This window comes from Cyprinodon tularosa, unplaced genomic scaffold, assembly GCF_016077235.1.
Source record: "Cyprinodon tularosa strain WSP-4 unplaced genomic scaffold, ASM1607723v1 ctg524, whole genome shotgun sequence".
Lineage (NCBI taxonomy): Eukaryota > Metazoa > Chordata > Actinopteri > Cyprinodontiformes > Cyprinodontidae > Cyprinodon > Cyprinodon tularosa.
Window position 1 is genome coordinate 206,456 of NW_024039257.1, and position 25,657 is coordinate 232,112.

General features: G+C 38.4%; 1 protein-coding gene across 2 annotated transcripts; it reads left to right on the forward strand.

The window, feature by feature from the left end:
* Positions 1-711: 711 nt before the first annotated feature.
* stx12 (syntaxin 12) lies at positions 712-18,681 on the forward strand. 2 transcript variants are annotated; one of them, XM_038304050.1, is made up of 10 exons: positions 712-806; positions 1,296-1,430; positions 4,660-4,729; positions 7,094-7,193; positions 11,976-12,113; positions 13,454-13,497; positions 15,941-16,046; positions 16,600-16,672; positions 17,747-17,829; positions 17,915-18,681. In XM_038304050.1, exons 2-10 carry the CDS (start codon positions 1,334-1,336, stop codon positions 18,005-18,007), a joined length of 804 nt encoding a protein of 267 aa, XP_038159978.1. In that variant the 5' UTR covers positions 712-806; positions 1,296-1,333; the 3' UTR covers positions 18,008-18,681. The 2 variants fall into 2 exon arrangements, with proteins under 2 accessions (XP_038159978.1, XP_038159979.1); XM_038304051.1 differs by having other exon boundaries at positions 749-775.
* Positions 18,682-25,657: the final 6,976 nt, after the last annotated feature.

The following is a 25,657-nucleotide window of genomic DNA, read 5'->3' on the forward strand; positions in this document are numbered from 1 at the left end:
GTAGAGATTATAAGATTTGTATTAACGTAGCAAGAAATGCTGCTGTTCTCTTTAAACAAAATAAGCCCTGATGCTCACATTAACCATAAAAAAAGATCATGCATATTTTTTGTAAAGGACCAATGACATCAGACCAATGAAACTGAAGACCAACAGTGTCCCAACCAAAGTTGAAATCAAACCTACGCCTTTGACTGTACATATGTAAAATGCTATAGAAATAGTTGATCCTAAAAAAGTTATGACAATACATTTAAAAATTTGTTTCACTAAATATCTTTTCTCATCTATCTATTATTCTCAAGCATAGTTTAGTAAGTTATTGGGAACGGACACTTTACTGCACTTAATGTAGCATTTGAAAGCCTTACTTTGAAATTCTTTAAAAATTGTGGCTGCATTCACAATACATAGGCCACATTACTGCTTACCTTTTTTTGTTGTTTTTTTTAATTACATTTTGTTTTTTATATCGCATTTTGGCAGATGTAAATGCGAGTACGTGACATAAACATAACCGGGAAAACTTTTCAATAAAGGTATTTCAAAAAAAGGGAAAATGATCAACCAGGAAGCTGCTAGGCAGTTTAGCCGATTGGACTGGAGGCAGTAGTGGGCGGGACACTGTATTTTGATTGGTTGAGGTCTCCTATTGCTGTTACCTGATTGGTTGATACGTTTTGCTACTGATTCCTGATTGGTTGAGGGCGTATTTCTCTGTGTTTAGATGTTTCTACAGTTTAGCGATAACCCTCACCGAAAGAAATCTCCTCCCGTATGCGCATTTTCACCAGTCAAATAAGCAAGTATTGCAGTCTGTTTGTTGCTGTTTGTTATTAAAGTAGTAATTACTATTTATTTATAAGCAGAGGTGTTTGCGTCTTTTCTATTTAGACGCTTAAACGTAAACAACCGATAGGTGACGGGTCATCAGCAGCTAGCTAAACAGCTAACAGCTAACATCCTTCTGAAACATTCCGCAACAGCACTCAGCTAACGGTGACTAAACGCGTTACACGGTGATCGGTGTAACGCGTTACACCTTTAATTCATGACGTTTGTTCCAATTTCTGTATTAGCGGTTGTTTGTTATTGCTACATGTAATAGCAGGATACTGAATGTTTGTCAGAATTAAACACTTTTAATTTTAAACTCTGAGACTGACAGCATGATAACAGGAATAGATTAGTAATCTACCGAGGCTTAATCCTGGATATGTCATACTAGCTGGTTTGTAGCACCTTGTGTTACCTCCACATTCTTTTGATTGTTTTTATTATTGTTATTTTTGCAGGTTTATCTTCCATTTGAGGAAACTACCAGTCTGGAAAGATGTCTTACGGGAAAGCAGAGTTCCGCCCTGTCCTCAGAGACTTCAACTCTCTCATTCAGACATGCAGCTCAAACATCCAGAAGATCACACAGAACAGTAAGAGGGGTTTATTTTTTCTCTCCTTGCTGTCATGACAAACAAAGCTGTGTTTTTACTCATGTGCTCAGTAACTAATCATGAGACAATGTTCTCTGAGAGCTTCCCTGTGCTTTCTGTTATGCAGAAAATCTTTTAACATCAAAACTTTTTGGGTGTTTTCTGCTTCGGTGGATTTAACTCTTAATAACTGAAGCAGAAAAGATAAACTTGAGTTTAGAGTTTTCTTGGTTATTTTATATGAGAAAGGCTCTCGGCAAAACAAATTCAGAGCTGGCCTGATCACCAGCTAAGCTCAGCGTGTCATAAGACACACAGTAGGACCCCTAATCTAATGGGACTTCCCTCTCGCACCAGTTTTTTTCCCCCTTCTTGGAAAAATGTATCTGTAAAGATTATTGTTGAAGCTTGGCTCAGTTGTTTGCTAACCTAAAAAAAAAAAGATTTTTAACTGTTCTCAAACTTTTGTTTAGGGCTGAAAGTTTGTAATGAACTGACTAATTACATTCTATTCAGAGAGGACTAACATTGAACTACAGATTAGCAGCATGCTAAGTTTTCTCTTTCATTTATTGTGGGATTGTTGTTGGAACCAACTGTACTCAGAATCAGAAGATTCCGTTACACATCGCCTAAACTATATTTCCAGTAAAGTTGGTGTTTTTCTGAGGTAGATATATGGAGAACTCCATCTCTGTACAGAAGAGGATTAGGGCCACTGAAAAAAAAAAAAGTTAACTGATTTTTACATTTTATTTCAGTTTAATATGGGAAAAAAGTCAGAATTCTGACTTTTTTCTCAGAATTCTGACAGATAACAAACATGTTAGCATCAAGCCGTATCAATGTCTGTTTTAGAGACTAGCTCTCTTGTTTTGATCACCTTCTGCTCCTCCATTAATGAGGGGACCCCTCGGGCACGTAAAAAGTCGCCTAATTCCATCATTTCCCACCAATGTGTTCCTGTTCCTCCCAAACAACTCACATCTTTGTCAGTGAAGCTGAGTGCTCCCACATCTATGCCTTCATGGTGCCCATCTACATTAAGATCCAAAATTCTGAGAAAAGTCAGAATTCTGAGAAAAAAGTCAGAATTCTGAGAAAAAAGTCAGAATTCTGAGAAAAAAGTCAGAATTCTGAGATTAAAGTCAGAATTCTGAGAAAAAAGTCAAAATTCTGACTTTTATCCCCATACTAAACTGAAATAAAATTAAAAAATCAGCTCACTTTTTTATTTTATTTTTTTCCAGTGGCCCTAATCCTCTTCCGTACGGTCTTTGTGTATATCATTGAAGTTTTCCCAGGGTTTCCGTGGGTCATTAAAAATCATTAAAAGTCGTTAAATTGTTATTTTTTAAATTAAGGCCTTAGTTGGCATTAAAATTCGTTAAATGTGTTTATTGTGGCATTTAAAATGCTTTCTTAAAAAAAAAAAAAATGTACAAAAACAATTTCGTCAGACATATTATATCACGATATATTTGCGTGGAACTTCATCCGCTTGATCGCAAAGACGTATGTATGCCAGTTTCAACAAAAGTGGTTGGAAAATGAGGAATTCGGGGCTGCAGCCTGTCGACTGGTTGGTGGCATTAAAATTATTTCTAAGAGCATTAAAAAGCATTAAATTAGAGTTATTCATTCCTGTATAAACCCTGTTCCCTTACTTCTCTGCTCTAGCAGTGCTGGGGTTCCCAGGGGGGTTCCTAATCATAGTCTGTTTTTATTGGGTTGAACAGGTTGGGACGTCTGCCTCTCTTTGTATCTCTACCTTCTGCGCAAACACATTCACCTAACTACAGTACAGCCTCTGGGTAGGGTTCCCAACATGTGGTGTTTCAAGCAATTTCATGGGTCTGACAGGAAAAGAGACGCAATTACAAAGTGAAACACATCCGCTTTGGAGGAAAATACAAAATATATCTGTTAATCTCATGGGGAAAGAGTCAGTTTGGAGTCACACATCGCGTTTATAGTAAGCAGGACAGACTGGAGCAAAAACAATGAATGAAACATTAAGATAGCAAACTTTAATCGGGAAAGCAGGACAGAAAAAGGATAAAAAAGGATCCTCTTTGAGCCTCACAAAAAAACAAAATAAGGACAGACAGAGCAGGTGAGCGCAGCGTATCTCTCGCACCTCTTTATGAAAAAAAAAGAAAGGAAAACTGTGATCAACTTCCCAGATCTCTCTGAGAATCACCTCTCTGCCTCAGTCACCATAGAAACCGTCCCACAGCGTTAATCGCTGCGTTTTTCTTCTCTATAGACGTAGATCTCATTATGTTTTTAATAGATGAACATTCTCTATCTGTTCTGGTTCTAGATGCTGCACAGACTCGTTAAGTGGAGCTTTGCTTTATAGAATCCGTCGGTGGTTTTTTTTTTTTATTTTAAATTTTTCCTAATCTGTTCCAGTCAAATGTGGGAAATTTGTGTATAGTGCAGAGACAGAGGTGAAAAGAATCTGCATATATCTGCTAACCCTGTCTAGTCAGAGCCTTTCTACACGCAGTCAATGTGACATGGGAAAAAATTCGTGCAAGGTGTGTTCAGGGTTAAAGATCTGTTGTATTATGGGCTCACATACATAGGTCTGACTATTCTTTTAAACTAGCATCCTCTGGCGTCTATAGGCATGAGAGGGGGGAAGACTACCTGCAAATTTTGAATCCAGTAAGACTCAAATATGTAAAAGTCACCATCCAGGAAAAATACTTGGTAAAATGGCTGCTGAGACTGAGAAAATGTTGGCTTATTACATCTGATTAAATTTTTTTAATAAGTCAGACAGTTATATGCAAACTCTGCTTATTCAAACTAATAAAACTGATGTTAAAGTACCATTCAAAAACACAAAACAAAAAAAATTACACTTGTAACATATTATCTCAATATAAACTTAGAAACCAACCTTAGCAGCAGCTTATGTTTATTTAGGAAAAGATAAAACCTTCAGCTGTAGATCTACCATTTACTGTATTTTCAGCTGATCTCCAAATTGCTCACATTAGTTGGATATAATTAAACAGAACATTTATTTAAGAATGTTTGAGAATGTTTCTAGAATATTACTTAAGTTAATGTAAAACTTATGGTAAAGCATAACTACTCCATCTAACATTTTCTATAATGTACTGAAATAAATGTAACTACTTACTACCATCCTGTTAAACACTGATAAGTTCTGCCTTTATTCACTAAGCTTGGCCTTGTGTTTTTCTTATAGCCGCTCAGATCAAGACCATGGTGAACCAGTTGGGGACCAGGCAGGACACCACTGAACTTCAAGATCGGCTGTACGTACCCCCTTTCTTCAGTAACTGTCCTCTTTTCACCTTAAGCTGTCCAAAAAACAGTGACGCTTTACTGTCTTTTGCACCATTTGCACCCCCCCCCCCCCCCCCCTCTGAAACAGGTTCGTCCAGAGTTCAGACCAATGCTTGGATCAGTTAACTGCTGCGAGCTTGGTTCTTACTAGGGGTGTAAATCACATCCATCATGGCGATTTGATTCAGTATCGATTTCCTGACCCAATGTTTCGATTATTTTCCATACTTAAGAATACACCACGATACGATTCGATTAATTGGTTCTTTTTTTTCACACCTTACAGACTAGACAATGTTTCAAAATGGAAATAAATCAATTAAAGCTGTAATATACAGGTGCTGGTCATAAAATTAGAATATCATGAAAAAATAGATTGATTTCAGTAATTCCATTTAAAAAGTGAAACTTGTATATTATATTCATACATTACATACAAACTCATATATTTCAGATGTTTATTTTGTTTAATTTTGATGATTACAAATGACAACAAATGAAAATCTCAAATTCATCATATCAGAAAATTAGAATATTACTGAGACCAATAAAAACAAAGGATTTATAGAAATGTTGGCCAACTGAAAAGTATGAACATGAAAAGTATGAGCATGTACAGCACTCAGTATTTAGTTGGGCCTCCTTTGGCCTGTATTACTGCAGCAATGCGGCGTGGCATGGAGTCGATCAGTCTGTGGCACTGCTCAGGTGTTATGATAGCCCAGGTTGCTCTAATAGTGGCTTTTAGCTCTTCTGAATTGTTGGGTCTGGTGTATTGCATCTTCTTCTTCACAATACCCCATAGATTTTCTATGGGGTTAAGGTCAGGAGAGTTTGCTGGCCAATTAAGAACAGGGATACCATGGTCCTTCAACCAGGTACTGGTAGCTTTGGCACTGTGTGCAGGTGCCAAGTCCTGTTGGAAAATGAAATCTGCATCTCCAAAAAGTTGGTCAGCTGCAGGAAGCATGAAGTGCTCTAAAACTTCCTGGTATGTGGCTGCGTTGACCCTGGACCTCAGAAAACACAATGGACCAACACCAGCAGATGACATGGCACCCCAAACCATCACTGACTGTGGAAACTTTACACTGGACTTCAAGCAACGTGGATGAAGTGCCTCTCTTCTTTTCCTCCAGACTCTGGGACCTTGATTTCCAAAGGAAATGCAAAATTTACTTTCATCAGAGAACATGACTTTGGACCACTCACCAGCAGTCCAGTCCTGTTTCTCTTTAGCCCAGGCAAGACGCTTCTGACGCTGTCTGTGGTTCAAGAGTGGCTTGACACAAGGAATGCGACAGCAGAAACCCATGTCTTTCATACGTCTGTGTGTGGTGGTTCTTGAAGCACTCACTCCAGCTGCAGTCCACTCTTTGTGAATCTCCCCCACATTTTTGAAGGGGTTTTGTTTCACAATCCTCTCCAGGGTGCGGTTATCTCTCTTGCTTGTACACTTTTTTCGACCACATCTTTTCCTTCCCTTCGCCTCTCTATTAATGTGCTTGGACACTGAGCTCTGTGAACAGCCAGCCTCTTTAGCGATGACCTTTTGTGTCTTGCCCTCCTTGTGCAAGGTGTCGATGGTCGTCTTTTGGACAACTGTCAAGTCAGCAGTCTTCCCCATGATTGTGTAGCCTATAGAACTAGACTGAAAGACCATTTAAAGGCTTTTGCAGGTGGTTTGAGTTAATTAGCTGATTAGAGTGTGGCACCAGGGGCCATCAATTTTGAACCTTTTCACAATATTCTAATTTTCTGATATGATGAATTTGAGATTTTCATTTGTTGTCATTTGTAATCATCAAAATTAAACAAAATAAACATCTGAAATATATGAGTTTGTATGTAATGTATGAATATAATATACAAGTTTCACTTTTTAAATGGAATTACTGAAATCAATCTACTTTTTCATGATATTCTAATTTTATGACCAGCACCTGTAGTTATGCATTTTTCTTTTGAGAAACTACAGCAAAAAACAGAAGTAGAAAAGTTGTATCAAAAAATACTGCAGAAAATCAGTGCAATGCAATACCTCGGCTCCAGACGCCCTACTATTATGTAAACAAAAATGGTGGCGCATATAACAGTCAGGAACTTATGTTTGTTTATATTGGTTATATTTCGTTGCCTGCGGAATGTCAGGCGAAGAAGGCATCCTTCTCGGTCTCGGCCTTATCTCAGTCTTAATTTAATTAGACCATCGCTGACCAGCTTTTAGCCAGCTTCCATTCATGGTGATGGGCATTGAAAAGATACACCTTATTTTGCAAACTATGTGGAGCTGCTACCTCATATGTTTAATGAAGCTCTTCCTGTTTCCACAGGCAGCAGATACAGCACTACACCAATCAGCTTGCTAAAGAAACCAACAAGCACCTGAAAGAGTTGGGCTCCGTCCCTCTGCCATCATCACCCTCAGAACAAGTAGGTGCCAGGTTGCATTTGCCCGTACGTCAAGCGCTTCTTTAACACTGATTTCAACTTTTCTTTTTTGTAAAGTAGGATAACGAGGGACATGTTGCATGAGATGTGGACGGTTTGTGTTTATTTCACCTGTTATTGCTTCATGTTAATGACATCCAATTGTTCCCAGAAAGACCAGATAATGATGCAGAAGTCAGAGCTTCAAAAACGGAACCAAACCCACATTTCTGTATTAACTCTATGATTCCTGCTTCAAGAAGCAGATGTGTTTCTCCGTTTGAATTAAAATTTTAAACTATTGTACACACTTTGTAAAATTATGCAAATCAAGTCATAAAACAAAGTCTACGACAATAAATAGAATAGGATAGCATAGAATACAGGGGTTGACGTTAAGGATTTTTACCACTTGCCCTTTGTGAATCTCACATTTATGTTTGATAAATATAGTTCCTAATATAAAGTTTTGTATATATATATCAATGAAACATGTTTGTTTTTTAAATGTTTTTTGTAATTCAGTATTTTTTAAGTTTCCAGGTTCCTGGTGTGTATCTGCATGCGTCAGATAATGAACTCAAGCCTACATTACCGTGTTAACATGCTTTTCAATCCTTCCTGCACATTCTTTTCAAACTAAACTTTGCTTTAAACTGTTGTGTGCTTGGAAAAATATAAATTGTAATGTTAAAAATCTAAAAAAAACTTGACAGGTTAAAAAAAAACTTGATGGGTTAAAAACTTAAGATAAATCACAGACAGAAATCAATGTCACAAATGAATAACTTTTATTTTAGAGTCACGGTTTATATAAGATAATACTATTAATATAATGTGACTTTTCTAGAGAATCATTATACATAGTTATTTTATTCAGGGTTTCCACAGTCTGACATCATTTCAGAATTCCCTGACTTTTAACTGACTCAGGATTAGTTTTCCCTGACAAAATAAATGCAGCAACAAGACAATAATAATAACATAACAGGTCACCAATCTAACATGTTTAGCTCTATAACATTTAAATGCACCTCTCCAATGTCTGAGAGAAAAAAATTTAATGAACAGAAGACTGCCATATGATAGCATTTTCTAGCTTGGTTGTCGTTTTGGTAACTACATCAATATCCCCGCTAGGTGGAAAAAAATCAACCGGCTTTTTCAAATCATGCGAGAATGTGTACAAAACAACAAAAATGGTGCCGGCAACGCTTCTGGGTCGTTTTCATCGAATGTTGGTGATTTTAATTTAATTTTGAGTGATAATTTTTTTTTTTTTTTTTTTGCGATTTTTTTCCGAAACAATAAAAACTACTTGCCCCGGGAGATCGGGCGATGGTTAACATCGAGCCCTGGAGTAGAATAGAAAATCCCTTTTTTGTTCCACTATGGGGAAATGGTGGCATTAAAGCAGCAAAAAAAATAAATAAAATATATATATACAGGTGCTGGTCATAAAATTAGAATATCATGAAAAAGTAGATTGATTTCAGTAATTCCATTAAAAAGTGAAACTTGTATATTATATTCATACATTACATACAAACTCATATATTTCAGATGTTTATTTTGTTTAATTTTGATGATTACAAATGACAACAAATGAAAATCTCAAATTCATCATATCAGAAAATTAGAATATTGTGAAAAGGTTCAAAATTGATGGCCCCTGGTGCCACACTCTAATCAGCTAATTAACTCAAACCACCTGCAAAAGCCTTTAAATGGTCTTTCAGTCTAGTTCTATAGGCTACACAATCATGGGGAAGACTGCTGACTTGACAGTTGTCCAAAAGACGACCATCGACACCTTGCACAAGGAGGGCAAGACACAAAAGGTCATCGCTAAAGAGGCTGGCTGTTCACAGAGCTCAGTGTCCAAGCACATTAATAGAGAGGCGAAGGGAAGGAAAAGATGTGGTCGAAAAAAGTGTACAAGCAAGAGAGATAACCGCACCCTGGAGAGGATTGTGAAACAAAACCCCTTCAAAAATGTGGGGGAGATTCACAAAGAGTGGACTGCAGCTGGAGTGAGTGCTTCAAGAACCACCACACACAGACGTATGAAAGACATGGGTTTCTGCTGTCGCATTCCTTGTGTCAAGCCACTCTTGAACCACAGACAGCGTCAGAAGCGTCTTGCCTGGGCTAAAGAGAAACAGGACTGGACTGCTGGTGAGTGGTCCAAAGTCATGTTCTCTGATGAAAGTAAATTTTGCATTTCCTTTGGAAATCAAGGTCCCAGAGTCTGGAGGAAAAGAAGAGAGGCACTTCATCCACGTTGCTTGAAGTCCAGTGTAAAGTTTCCACAGTCAGTGATGGTTTGGGGTGCCATGTCATCTGCTGGTGTTGGTCCATTGTGTTTTCTGAGGTCCAGGGTCAACGCAGCCACATACCAGGAAGTTTTAGAGCACTTCATGCTTCCTGCAGCTGACCAACTTTTTGGAGATGCAGATTTCATTTTCCAACAGGACTTGGCACCTGCACACAGTGCCAAAGCTACCAGTACCTGGTTGAAGGACCATGGTATCCCTGTTCTTAATTGGCCAGCAAACTCTCCTGACCTTAACCCCATAGAAAATCTATGGGGTATTGTGAAGAAGAAGATGCAATACACCAGACCCAACAATTCAGAAGAGCTAAAAGCCACTATTAGAGCAACCTGGGCTATCATAACACCTGAGCAGTGCCACAGACTGATCGACTCCATGCCACGCCGCATTGCTGCAGTAATACAGGCCAAAGGAGGCCCAACTAAATACTGAGTGCTGTACATGCTCATACTTTTCATGTTCATACTTTTCAGTTGGCCAACATTTCTATAAATCCTTTGTTTTTATTGGTCTTCAGTAATATTCTAATTTTCTGATATGATGAATTTGAGATTTTCATTTGTTGTCATTTGTAATCATCAAAATTAAACAAAATAAACATCTGAAATATATGAGTTTGTATGTAATGTATGAATATAATATACAAGTTTCACTTTTTAAATGGAATTACTGAAATCAATCTACTTTTTCATGATATTCTAATTTTATGACCAGCACCTGTATATATATATATATATATATATAAAATATAAATGAATATAATACTATAGTGCAGCGGTCCCCAACCACCGGGCCGGTACCGGTCCGAGGGTCATTTGGTACTGGGCCTCACAAAAAAAAAAAAAAATGAATAAATAAAAATACATTTTTTTTATTTTGAAAAATATAAAAAATTGCAGTATTCTCTCCCAATTACGTCAGTCGGTTCATCTGTGCCTCTTGACACAGGTTAATTCAGTTCCAGACTCATCCTATCTATAACATCCTATCTTTCTGCGGTTACAGCGACCAAAACAAAGCCACAGAGCAGACTGGACATGGTGGGGGTGGGGGTGGGGGGGGTTGGCGTTTGGTGTTGGTTAAATACGATCAAGTAAAAAACAGTCCGTGAAAATATTGTCTGTTATGTAGCGGTCCGTGGTGCAAAAAAGGTTGGGGACCGCTGCTGTAGTGTACAGCGTTTTTACAATTTAACTACTGTGCATCTGGAGAATAAATATTCAATATACAGCTGTGGGCATTTTGACAGTAGTGAATATGTGAAAATAGCAGCTTGTTATTTAACTCACTAAGACAGAAACTGTGCAAAAATCAGCATGAATGTATATTTATTTGTGGTAATAGCTTTTATAGTGAAAGTTATTATAGTTGGGGTCCTTTAGTTTCCCACCACCTGAGGGCATTCAATCACAGAGCTGGCCTTCCTGATCAGCTGATCCAGCTGCTTCCTCTCAGCTACAGATAAGCCACTGCTTCTCCACTCCAAAAAACGGCTCCATAGATGATGGCTGATGCCACAACAGAGTCATAGAAGGTGTTTAGGAGCGCTCCAGAAGACCTCAGTCTCCTCAGCAGGAAGAATCTGCTCTGATCCTTCTTATACAGAGCCTCAGTGTTGTGACTCCAGTTTGTTATTCAGCTGAACACCCAGGTACTAATTAGAGTCCACTATCTCAGTGTCTGTTCCCTGGATGTTCACCATGTCAGTGAGGAGGATCTGCTTCTACGGAAGTCCACCACTAGCTCCTTGCTTTCCCTGCATTAACCAGGAGGTGGTTCTGCTGACAGTCCTCTGTCTGTCCACGTCCCCACCTGTGAGGAGGCCAGCTATGGCAGAATCCTCAGAGAACGTCTGGAAGTGGCAGCGTGGGGAGTTGAAGGACTTGATTTGTCACTGCTGTCATTTTGATTCCAGCAGAAAAGAGAGCAGAAAGATCCTCCATTTTAACGCATCAAATAATTTATGCTTTAGCTTTTTCAGATTTTTATCATCTCTAGAGATAAGTCTTATTGTTTTATGCATTTATGAACTGGAAAATGTGATACATCTACCAAAAAATGTCAGCTGTTAGATATAATTAAAGAAAATCGACTTATTTCGACTCCTGAATGGTTTATATGTTCATCTTTTCTTGCAGTCTGACCTTATGTAGTTTGAGCATCTCATTAACAATGTTTCTTCCATCGTGCTCAGGAAGACTTTGTGTACTTAGCAGGAATAAACCCTTTTCCTGTTCAGGAAGTATAATGATCAAATTTTAAATGCTGAAAATAACATTTTGCAAGAATTTAAATAAACATATCTCATTGAGGCTCAAGATTAATAACTACTTCAACATGTATTTTCAATCCAAAATGAAAGTTCTTTTTCTGTTTGTATTTATCTGATTAGCATAAATCCCCTGGAACAGATAAAAATGTAATATTTTGTTGATCCTTTGTCGTCCAGAGGCAGCAGAAAATCCAGAGGGATCGGCTCATGAATGACTTCTCTGCAGCTCTCAATAACTTCCAAGCTGTCCAGCGGCGCGCAGCAGAGAAGGAGAGGGAATCGATAGCGAGAGCGAGGGCTGGTTCCCGCCTATCAGTAAGTGAGACGCAGAAGTAGTTAAACACATTTTACAGGGCTGCAAGAACAATCTACACCCTATTAAAATCACTTATCATTAATTTGCATATCGTAACCAGTGGTGGATCAAAGTACATGTACTTTATTACTCTATTGTGCTGTACTGTCTTCCTTTTTGGCTCAGCGTAGCTTTTTAATCCACTGTTGCTGTTTTTCTTTCTTGAAATGCAGTTTCATCATAGCAGATAGCAGCTCTTTAATTAAACCTGGACTTCATTGTTTTACAGATTTAATTCCACAGATGTGAGAAACTCAGAGCAGATATTATTTATAGTTTATAAATGATATCAAAGCTTTAGTTGTGGCCATGTGACCAAGTTGTTCAGAAGGATGAATTTTAAAGTTGTGGTTTATTTGTGGTAAAAGCTTTTACAGTGAAAGTTTGAGGAAAATCAAGACTCGCCTGTTTTCTCTTTGGTCTGTTTTTGAATAATAAATGAAGACCAAAATAGATGTCCTTATATTTTTGTTTTTGCATTTTAATGCTGAAGTTCTTTCCAGGTGGTGTAGAATCTATAACAGGCAGTTCTACGCATCAATACATCAGGTGGTATCTGAAAGTTACAGGTTCTTTAAAATTACTCTGAAAATTGGAAAGAAATGTACTGATATTAGAAATTTGATTTATATTTTTGAATACTTAAATACTTTTAAAATTGAGTACTTTAATACTTTATCTTGAGTAGATGTTTGACCAAGTAACTTTTACTTCTAGTTGAGTAAGATTTGACTACGATTATCAATACTTTTTACAATCCTTTAAATACTTCGTCCACCACTGATAGTAACATGCATCCAACATATAGTCCCAGCATCAAAGGCTTTAAAGGAAAAGTCTGATCAGCAAGAAATCATCAATGGATCATTATCTATCCCTAAAATCAGTAATCAGTAAAAAAATAAAAATAAAAACAATCATTTTCTCTGCGATCACTGAGTCTGGGAGCAGCCATTTTTGCCCAAATATAGTAACCCCTCCCTCCTGCCAACTTCCAGCAGTGACGTCACGGTGCGGTAAGCCTAGCGCCATTCTCCCCGCTTTACAAGCTAAATCAATGGGAACTACTAGACACATCTGCAATCAACAACAATTATTGAAGATTTCCAGAGGACTTCACCACGATCACAAATGAAGTCAAAGTAAAATATTAAAATGCTTGAAATCTTTAAATATTTGTGAACTTTAACCTTATTTTCTCTTCATTTTTGTTTTTCAGCTTATTTTCTGTTGAAGTATCCGATAATTATAAGTTATGTTGACCTACCCCTGAAATAGCTGCTTTAAACTTTTCTTACAGGCTGAAGATACTTTTCGAGATGAAAAGCTTGTCTCCTTTGATAAGTAAGTTCTTCTCCTGGAAGTACATGTAATATACAGCATTTCCACACGTATTTTGTTCTTTTATTTTAGTTATTTAAAACAGAAAATTCACTAATTTATGTTCCCATAATTGAACAGAATCATAAGTGCAAACTAAAATTTTCACATTTAATTGTTAACATGCATAATAATCAGTTAAAGATTAAACAAAAACTGATTTTGATATTGTTTTGTGTTTTGATTGAGCATCAAGTCCTGCTGTGAAGCCTTTGCTCTGTTCATCTCACATGAGCTGAAATAGTTCAAAATATAAGAGTTTATTAACAAAAATTCAGCTCCAAGTCAAACATATTTCAGTTTAACACTCAACTAAGTCTAGTAAAACTAAACTAAACTAACTACTATGTACAAAGAGGAAGGGGAAAACGGTTGAAAACTAGATTACAGTTTAAGATGGATTCTGTGTTTGAAACCAAAGTTTATCTGGAAGAATTTGGGATATGATCAAATTAGCTTTTCACTAATTTGAAAGAAATTGGAATGTTTTCAGACCAATTCACAATGCAAATCCATGAGGTGAATAAACATTATTTGACCAAATAATGTTTTATTAAATGATTTGCTTAATCAAGAACCAAAAACATTTAGTTAATGATTTTTACCCTCTTTGAAATAGCTAGCAAGGAATAGACATCAGGATTCCACTAAATGACTCTTGGTCATACTTGGTAATGGAAATGTAATGAGCATCTGAGGAACACATGAACACTAATGTTATATCAGTGTTTAAACCCTTAGTGAATTAAAGCTTGTCCAAGCTTCAACAACAGCTCAACATGTTTCTGTATAGCATAGCGTAGCATGGAGTCCATCCTGTTAGCTTGTATTTACTTATCAGTAAGCACATAAAAGGATCAACATTATCGAGAGACATATTGTTTGTTCTATCCCTAATCATGCCAGACCTGCAAACCTTTTTTAATGTCCATTTAGAAGGCTTGAGTTTCATCCAGCTGCAGCTCAGCAGTCAGGGCAACAACCAGGGGTTCTTTGTCTCAGTGGATCACAGCAGGGGTCCTCTTTCTCTCCTGTCTGGCTCTATAAGTTCTGAAACTCGAGAGAAATGTGTTGCAAAAGGTCTGTTTTGCAGCAGTTTGGTTCTGAAAGGTTACCACAATGACCCATCCTTGATGACTCTGGAGATCTGGGTCCCCTTGGGCAAACAGGGCTCCAGAAGTCCCCCAGCTGATATTCACCACAGCTGCGTGTTCTCCTCTCGTCATCCTGCCAAAATGAAATACGGACGCTGGTTCCCAATTACCATGATCATGCATATGGCACAGCATTAACTTAAAATGCCGAAATCTGCCGGCAAAGCATGTTCACCTTTTATATCCTGGTGTCTGCAGTTAGGATTAAGTAAAAAAAAAAAAAAAAAAAGCCCTTCCAGCCAGTCGCCTCTGCTGCGGCAAACCACGAGGAGGCGACTGGGCCAGAAGCTTTTTGTTGAATGGGATTTCTAGTGACAGCGCACCACCGGTGTACGGTGGTCTGAGCGGCTCCGACAGAAATAACATTTGAAGGCAGGATGGTAATCTGGATGAACTGACTGCACTGATGATACTTTTAGGTGGATTTTCTCACTTTAAAATAGATTCAAACTACTTTTTACCCGCTGATCACAGCTAATATAGCTGCCATTGTTACAGGCTGAGAAAGGATAGGGTAGCTCCTCCCAACGCGCATCAGACCCACTTTTTCCAGCACACAGCTAGAGCAGCAGCCTGGATTTTTGTTGACTACAGTGCAGCAAGTCTCCAGATATCAGCTTAAAAACTTTATAAAAGACTACAACCTTAGTGTGAATGGAACCTCAGAGCTTTTATACACATTATCTAATGCATAGACTACACTGTATCTTCAAGTGGTTTCGGCTAAAATCTTTCACTTTATAGATTGAAATTAAATCGATGTTCTGTCTCAAATATTTCATTATCATTACCTCTGACGGCCTGGTGGGAAAATAATTCGCTCTTCAATTCCTCCAAGCAGACAAATAAAAGGGCTCCTAACTTAACATATTTTATGGAAAGGATTTCATACAATTTAATATATAAAAGAATCCATATGGTATCGTAAAACTGAATTATTGAACTTTGACCAACTAAAATCAATTATGCAGTCCACATTTAGGATTAAACTAATTAAACAACTCTCCTCCAAAACAGCTAACTTCTTTAAACTTCACAAAACAAACTTACTCTCTAAAACCTACAGGTTTTTACTATTTTACCAGAAACAAAGCTTTGGTTGGTCTACTAATAATTTTATAGCAATTTAAGGTATATTTTGCACTCATTGAAGATTTTTACATGGTAATGCTCCTACAGAGCGTATGTTCAACGATTAGAAGTCATTATTATTCCAGGTGTTCATTATTCTATGCTGTATTTGTTTATTAAAGCCAAGAGGACCTCGGTCCAATTACCACCCAGACTGAAGAAGTGGGCATTACAGAGGAGGACCTGGAGCTTATTAAGGAGAGAGAAACCAACATTAGACAGCTTGAGGTGAGTTCTTCATTTCTTAGGTGCGAATGTGATGGAAAACCTGCAGATGACTTAATAACTCTTTATAGGGCAAGTTACCCTTTTTTGGTCTTGGATATTATGTTACCTACTGTAAATTAAGTTGTGGAAAAATAAAAAAAGTTAAAAAGCTATTTGAACAGTTAAAAAGTAATGTTCAGAAGTTGAAAAGTAAAAAAGTAAGTGCCTGTATCAGCATTATTGATCGAAGTTTCATTTATATCTAAATAAATATGTTTTTCCTGAATGTCTTATGGAATAACTTTTAAAATGTATTTCTTTACATATTAGAGAAAATTACTTATTATTACATTAAGTTTTATTTTTGCCATCAATATATTTTTAATGTTACAAAAGTAATAAGGTCTCGCCAAATAATTCATAGCTAAAATGTTTGATTCTCAAAGTATTTCACAGAAAACCCTATAAAGCAAACACTATAATAAATTATTTTATGAAATAAGTGTCAGCTAAAAATAATTAGAATGAGGACTGCTAACATATGAGACTCGTTGCTTTGCTGTTTTTTTTTTAGTCTGACATCATGGATGTAAACCAGATCTTTAAGGACTTGGCAGTAATGATTCACGACCAGGGAGAGATGATTGGTGAGTACCGCTGGCAGACACTCAACTCACAACAATGCGAGAACAGACTCGTGTCCTCACAAGTATGTTCTTGAGAAGAACACAGGAAAGTGTGGACTTGGGGAAACGGGAGCACGGAGCATAAATACGGGTCAATTGGAACAGAAGCGTACTGATGACATCACCGCATGCCCGGCTCGTCTGGAGCTGCATTTCACCTCCTGTTATTGATAGTCTATAGATAATAATAAATTCTTACTTTTTTCATTTATTGGGGCAATAATAATGAGCACAGTCAGATAAACACAAATACATTTTTGCCAAATAAAACAAAAACATCCCCATCAGAGCCAGCTGTACTTCACACACGGCTATGCAGAGAGAGGGCTAATGCAGACGGGCTAACATTAGCCCAGGCTAATGCAGCAGAGGGCTGTCTGCATTAGCCTGGGCTAATGTTAGCCCAGGCTAATGCAGACGGGCTACCTTTGGCCATGATGTGTATGCCCTCGTTTGAACAATTTAAAAATGGAAAAAATCGTACTTGTCAGGATGGATTTCTAACTGGCACCCCTACAATAAACAATAAGAAAAAAAACACTTAAAAATTTAATTAATAAACCTTGTAAAGCCATCACAATGTAACCAGATGGACAGTTAAGTGCAGAATCTGTTATTTTAGTAAAAAAAAAACAAAAAATGAAAATAAAGAAATAAACAAAACAGCAAATTCAGGCAGAAAAAAAATACTTTTTCAAAGAACTGTTTTTCTACATAACCTTTTAAAACCAATCTTTTTAGGACGTACGCCTCTTTGTTCAGAAAGGATATAGAACTTCCATTAACTGTTTATTTTCACCTGATCAATGAATAATACGTTATGGTCGGTTGAGCAACCAGGAAATGTACTGAAGTAAAAGTAAAAACTACTGTAAAGTACAACTTTTACCAAGAGAACATTTTTTTCTGATGTAACTGAGTAAATGTAATTAGTTACCACCCTCCTCTGGTTCAAAGTAATTACAGATCAGACCTTTAATCTTTTATTTCCATACGTTTCTCATCCAATCTCTTCCTATGCCTCTTGCACTGCAGACAGTATTGAGGCCAATGTGGAGAACGCCGAGGTTCATGTAGAACGGGGAGCAGAACAGCTGCAGAGAGCCGCTATTTACCAGGTGAGCCGGTTTTTCCTTTGCTTTCACTAGTTTGTGACATTCTTAACAATAACCCCCCCTCTTTTTTCTCCTTTCTTCCTTGTAGCAAAAATCCAGGAAGAAGATGTGTATTCTTGCCATAGTTTGTTCCATTGTGCTCATCATACTCGCCGTCATTATCTACTGGGCTAGCAAATGAGCTGATTTCATCCAAGTATTGCCTCAGCACTCGATGTAACCCTGCAACACCCCCTTCACCCCGACCTCACCGACAACAACCAGAGAAGCTCTTTGTAGTAAAACCATCTCAGAAGTTCATCAAAATCCAGAGCTGGACAATTTGAAACATGTACTCATCATAAATCCTTAAGTCGGCTGATTTGTTAAGTAGATGAATAAGCTGCTTTGACTTTGGTGAGGAGGCTGTGGAGGGCGGGGCTTTGGAGCGGTCCCATCAACATAATTCCTTCCTTTCCCGTACTTACTTTACTGCACTAACACTAGCTCTCACTGTATAACACATGTATAAATAATGTAAGGAATAACTTAATATTGGCAGATTTCCTTTTAAGTTTTATGTATTTTGTTTATTTGTTGTTTAATTGATGTCGTGGCATCTTCTGATGTAGAAGTAAACAGCCATTTGTCTTGCCGTGAGTCGTTAGCCTCACAGTGAAGCATTGGTATTATGGTATTGAAGTGAGTACATGTTGAAAGTACTATAAACACATCCGTATTATAAACATTATGTTGAGAACATGAAGGTTGATGTAAAAATCTAAAAAAAATGAAAGAACAGACTTTGTATAAATCATTTTAAGTTGATTTCTATGATCTCTCCTTACAGAAACCGTAATAAATATGTTAAGCAAAGGTTGCGTCTGTTTGTTAATGGGTGACAGAAGTTGAGGTAAAATTATTTTACCAAGAGGTAACAGAAAGGACTCTTATATTCACGATGTTAGGTTTATCTGTGACTTGTTGACAGGATCATTTTAAAAGGCGTTTGAGTTTAATGTCAGTGTGAACACGAGTCCACAAACAATTACTAACGGCTTGTTGCAAAATAAAGCCCTCCTGGGATTTCTCTTTTTATGGATAAATTGCAAGTTAAACTTAGGATGTTTGTAGATAAACATGTAACATGAGATCAGGCGACTTTTTGCTCCTTTTACTAAAACCTCAGAACTTCTTACTTACTACTTACCTTTTACTTTTATATCAGTTAAGAAAACAAGGTACTTTTATCAACAACAAAAAACTTTCTTCAACTGCCCAGCAGTAAATACGCTATATTTGGAGGAACGTTTTGGGTGAAATGTTTTTACATCTTGTTTGAGAGAAAAATGTTCCTTTTAAAATAATACGCCTGTTTTACAAATCTATTCAATCCAGTTTATTTATAAAGCACCAGAAATGTCCTCTCAAGGCTCTTTAATCAGATCATACAGGCAGATTAACGTTGATAAGTTTTCTGTCAAAGTAAACCCAACTGATTGCAGCAGTCACTGACTTTGCAGAATACTTTCTTCCTAGAAGGGCATGTAGAGAGAGTATATATTTGCTTATGTTGGCTGTACAGCAATACCTCACACTGAGCATGTATACAGCAATAGCGCAGAGGAAAAACATTTTGGAGGAAGAAACTTCCAGCAGAACCAGGCTCAGTGTGAGTGGGTTCAAGGAGAGAGTCCAAGACAGAAAGAAATCATAGACGCACTAATCTAGATATACTTCCTGTTAGAAAAGGGAACAGTCAGCCCTCTCTACAGGTGGCTGTGTCTAGAAAAGAAACAGTTAAGCAAATTAGCTTTGAGTTTCAAGAAGAGTGAACAAGAACTCAAGGTAACAGTAAAAGTTGGGCGCATAGTCATTTTTAGTAGAGAAACAGGACTACAATAAGTGCTGAAAAACAGGCTCAACTCTATCATTAAATGGAAATTGTCGATGGCAGCAGCCTAGATGCTTCAAGGAGCCTCAAGGATGATGTCACAGCCAAACAGGACCAGGCCAGATTCGGAGCTGCAATGATTAAAAAAAAGAAAGTAGAAAGAAAGCTAGAAGTTTAACAAAGAAATAATGCAAAAGAAATTGAGAATAGAAGTAGAATAAATCAGAGTGGTGAAAAGTTGTCCCTATGTCCTCCAGCAGCCTAAACCTATAGCAGCATAGCTATAGAGATAGGTCAGGATAACGTCTAGCTTTAAGTCTTATCAGAAACTTTTAAGCCTAGTCTTAGAAATAGACAGGATGTCTGTATCCTAATTACAGACCAGGGGAATGATTTACTGAGGCCATGCGTGCCACAGAACGCTGCCATTTGGCGCATTATTTTGGCTGCCAGGGGTCTTGCCATGAGGCAGTTCCCTTATAGCACTTTCTTTATCTCTGTGGAAAGATAGGAGCCACATAGGGGAGGGAGAGGAGAAAAAAAATTTCATTTTTCACACTTTCACACAGTTTGAGGTATCAAAAAACAAAAACACCTCAGCACAAGAAAAGCGCATATAACAAATTGGGGGGGGGGGGGCTTGAAGTATTTTCTTGTTTGGCTCCACATGGTGAATCCAATATTCAAGGCTTTTTCACCTTGAAGCGAGCATGAACATCCAAGATATCCCTTCTCACCTTTGAGTTCAAGCACCGCAGCCAGCCTGCGTTTGATCGCACCCAGCATACGGCTGAGCTCACAATCCTGCTCGCTCACAGCCTTTGTGAGCGTGTCAACCGCTGTAAGCATCCTGATCAATGCCAAATTGCCACAGACATCCTCTATAATTGTAGATACATCAGGTATACTCCAAATCCAAACAGAATAAATCATAAATAAGTATCAAAAATCCATGTGTCTTTCACATCCTCGACTGAAAACATTGTAAAACACACCATCCTCCAAGCCTTCCATGAGTGCATGGCGTATCCCAGAAAGTATGTCATGGCAGGACAGGATGGGTCCCCTTTTCCCTGTCTTCCAGCTAACAAAATTTGAGCAAAGCAGGGACAGAATGGGGGGAGTTGTAGGAGCAGGAGGCAAGTGTGACCGCCTCCTTTGAGAGTCAGAAAATATATATTTTTTATATATATATTTCCTCAGAGCATAGTGTTACCCTTACATGTTTATTATTTTCTCTAGATACCCAAATGATCCAAAGTAGTTTTAATTTCAGTTTTTAAATACCAGAGCCTTAAATTCAATTAATTGAACATCATAGTATGCCTAGGTAAAACTGAAAAGCAATGCTATTTATTTTTTGCCTGTCTGTTCTACTTAATCTCAGTTTCATCAGCAAAAGTTAGTTGGAGCAGTTTAAATTAACTCTGGGTACGATGAAGGCCTTAAACACTATATTAACTGGTTAATACCTAAGACCTATTCAATGCAGACCCGGACAGGATGTCTCTGTGTAGTGCTGGATCTTCTGACATGTATGGATAACAATCCCAGTTCTTTGAAAGCTGGCATACATCTTTTACAGGTAAGTTTCTAGAAGAGCTTAAGAGCATTTCCTATCCTTAATCATTTCCCTGCAATGATGCTGCTTCATGTCTCACCTCATTTGAACCATCTCTGCCAGCACCCTGTCCCAACTTCCATCCTAATAATCTACCAGTAGAGGGCAATACATTCAAAAGTACCACCATTGCCTTCCACCATTGTTATTTTCTTTGTAAAATTCATGTGATATGGGGAAAATGTTCAGGACGGTTTAATTCAATATTGATCTTGGGAGAAAAAATAGGATTTAATACGTTTCCTTTTTCTTCTTCCTAATCCTTTCCAGGCAGGTTGATTAGTTGAGATCATGTATGGATAGACATAAAAATAAAGAGAGAAATTTTGATAACCATCTTTAAACACACTTCATGTCACAGCAATGCATGCCTGTGACATTGTGTAAAGTGTGTTATCTTTCTTATCATGAACCATTTCCGTGCCTGAATATTCTGGCTTTCACTCTTCTTAGAGGCAACATGTTTTTAGTTTTTTATTTTATTATGTTTGTAATAGGGCTTTTTTTTTTGGTTTCCTCTGCATCATACTGGGTTTTATGTAAGACAAAAAGGATCGTATTAATAATACAAATCTAAGCTAGGAGCTACATGATTAGAAGATAAAAGCCACTTTTACACGCAAAGGGTTATAGGCCAGACTCCAAAAAGCAGGGCAAGTATCAGCAAAATTATCGTATATATATATATACATATATATACGGATATATATATATATATATATATATATATATATATATATATATATATATATATATATATATATATATATATATATATATATGTATATACAGTGGGGAGAACAAGTATTTGATACACTGTTGATTTTTCAGGTTTTCCCACTTGCAAAGCTTGTAGAAGACTGTAATTTTTATCATAGAAACTCTTCAACTGTGAGTGATGGAATCTAAAACAAAAATCCAGAAAAATACAATGTATGATTTTTAAATAATGAATTTCCATTTTATTGTGTGAAATAAGTATTTGATCATCTATCAACCAGTAAGAATTTTGGCTCTCACAGACATGTTAGTTCTTCTTTAAGAAGCCTTCCTGTTCTCCGCTCATTACCTGTATTAACTGCACCTGTTTGAACTCGTTACCTGTATAAAAGACACCTGTCCACACACTCAATCACACTCCAGCATCTCCACAATGCCCAAGACCAGAGAGCTGTGTAAGGACATCAGGGATAAAATTGTAGACCTGCACAAGGCTGGGATGGGCTACTGGACAATAGGCAAGACGCTTGGTGAGAAGGCAACAACAGTTGGTGCAATTATTAGAAAATGGAAGAAATACAAAATAAGGGAAAATCTCCCTCGGTCTGGGGCGCCATGCAAGATCTCACCTCGTGGAGCATCATTGATCTTGAGGAAGGTGAGGAATGAGCCCAGAACTACACGGCAGGACCTGGTCGATGACCTGAATAGAGCTGGGACCACAGTCTCAAAGAAAACAATCAGTAACACTCTACGCCAGGGGTCGGAAACGTATGGCTCGCGAGCCACTTGTGGCTCTTTTGATGATATCATCTGGCTCGCAGACAAAACAAAATATTTAATTTGGATAGAATAAAATCTGTTTTAATCCATGCATCGGTATTCCGCTGCTCATGTCCTGTTCAGGGTTGCTATTGGCTGCAGGAGCAGTCCATTATTTTAATTGGACAATAATAGCCTACGTTGGCTGTTGCTGGGTAAACCCCCTTTTGAATCAGTCTGCTCGGGCAGTAGCTCACAGCTAACCCTTCAACGAAGAAGATGGCAAAAAGAAAAAAAGACGAGGAGTATCGTACATTTCAGGACGAATGGACCGAAGAATTTGCCTTTGTGGAGAGAGAGGGTTCTGCGGTGTGTCTTATTTGCAATGACAAAATTGCATCGATGAAACGGTCGAATGTAAAGCGGCACTTCGACACACGCCATGCTACCTTTGCGTCAAAGTACCCGGCGGGGGGCAGCCGGAAGAAAGCGTGCCAAGAGCTACTGAGCAGCGTGCAGGCTAGCCAGCAGCAGCTCCGCGTATGGACCCGACAAGGTGACTATAATTCCGCTAGCTTTGCTGGATCTTTAGCAATAGGGAGGAACGGAAAACCAAAAACCATTCACAGATGGCGAGTATGCTAAAACGTTCATGCTGGAGGTAGCCAATGAACTTTTTGATGATCTTCCGAACAAAGACAAGATAATCAAACAGATAAAAGACATGCCTCTGTCGGCAAGAACTGTTCATGATCGCACCATCATGATGGCAAACCAAGTGGAGGAAATGCAGGTGAAGGACATAAATGCAGCGCTGTTTTTTTCCCTGGCTTTGGACGAGTCAACAGACGCAAGCCATTAGTCACAGTTCAGTGTGATTGCAAGATATCCTGCTGGTGACACACTGCGTGAAGAAAGTCTTGCGGTTCTGCCAATAAAAGGGTCCACAAGAGGTGAGGATTTATTCAAGTGTTTCATGGAGTTCGCTCAAAGAAAAAATCTACCTATGGATAAACTTCTCTCAGTGTGTACTGATGGTGCGCCGTGTATGGTGGGAAAAAACAAAGGATTTGTGGCGCTTCTCCGTGAACATGAAAATAGACCCATCCTAAGTTTCCATTGCATTCTACACCAGGAGGCACTTTGTGCTCAGATGTGTGACGGGCAGCTTGGCGATCATTCGTGTGATCAACTTTATTGTTGCCCGAGCCCTAAATGATCGCCAGTTTAAAACACTGCTGGATGAAGTTGGAAATAACTATCATGGTCTGCTTTTGCACAGCAATGTGCGTTGGTTGTCAAGAGGGAAGGTGCTTTGCCGTTTTGCGGCTTGCCTGGACGAAATCCGGACTTTCCTTGCGATAAAAGGCATTGAGCATCCTGAGCTAGCCGAAACTGAGTGGCTCCTCAAGTTTTACTATCTCGTGGATATGACTGAACATCTGAACCAGCTCAACGTGAAAATGCAAGGAACTGGAAATACAGTCTTATCCCTTCAACAAGCCGTGTTTGCTTTTGAAAACAAGCTGGAGCTCTTTATCATGGATCTTGAAACAGGTCGTTTACTACATTTTGAAAAATTGAGAAATTTTAAAGATGCATGCACAGCAAGTGAGCCCACTCAAAACTTTGATCTCCGCCAGCTAGCTGGCTTTACATCCTACAGTCGTTCAAAACACGCTTTGGAGAATTTCGTGAGCACACTCGTCTTTTCAAGTTCATCACTCATCCAAACGAGTCTTCACTGAACACAGCCAACCTGAGTTACATTCCTGGTGTCTCCGTCAGAGATTTTGAAGCAGAAGTGGCTGACTTGAAGGCCTCAGACATGTGGGTGAATAAGTTCAAATCACTGAATGAAGATTTGGAAAGAATTGCACGACAAAAAGCAGAGTTGGCGAGCAAGCACATGTGGGCAGAAATGAAAAAACTTCAACCCGAAGACCAGCTGATTATCAAAACTTGGAACGCGCTTCCTGTCACATACCACACACTGCAGCGTGTGAGTATTGCTATATTGACCATGTTTGGATCTACGTATGCATGTGAGCAGTCATTCTCAAATCTTAACAACATCAAGTCCAGCCTACGATCACGTTTAACGGATGAAAGCCTCAATGCTTGCATGAAGCTTAACCTTACCAAGTACCAACCAGACTACAAAGCCATCAGCAAATCCATGCAGCACCAGAAGTCGCATTAATGGTGAGTATTATAACGACATTATTTAAAAAATAAGTTGAGAGGCTTATTATACTCACATTTAGTTGAATTCAGTCTTAAAATATGTTGGCTCTCACTGAAATAAATTTCCAGATATTTTGCTGTCATGGCTCTCTGAGTCAAAAAGGTTCCCGACCCCTGCTCTATGCCGTCAAGGATTAAAATCCTGCAGTGCACGCAAGGTGCCCTTCCTCAAGCCAACGCATGTCAAAGCACGTCTGATGTTTGCAAATGACCATCTGAATGATCCAGAGGAGGAATGGGAGAAGGTCATGTGGTCTGATGAGACAAAAATAGAACTTTTTGGTTTCAACTCCACTCGTCATGTTTGGAGGAAGAAGAATGATGAGTACAACCCCAAGAACACCATCCCAACCGTGAAGCATGGCGGTGGAAACATCATTCTTTGGGGATGCTTTTCTGCAAAGGGGACAGGACGACTGCACCATATTGTGGGAAGGATGGATGGGGCCATGTATCGTGAGATTTTGGCCAACAACCTCCTTCCCTCAGTAAGAGCACTTAAGATGGGTCGTGGCTGGGACTTCCAGCATGATAACGACCCAAAACACACAGCCAGGGCAACTAAAGAGTGGCTCCGTAGGAAACATCTTAAGGTCCTGGAGTGGCCA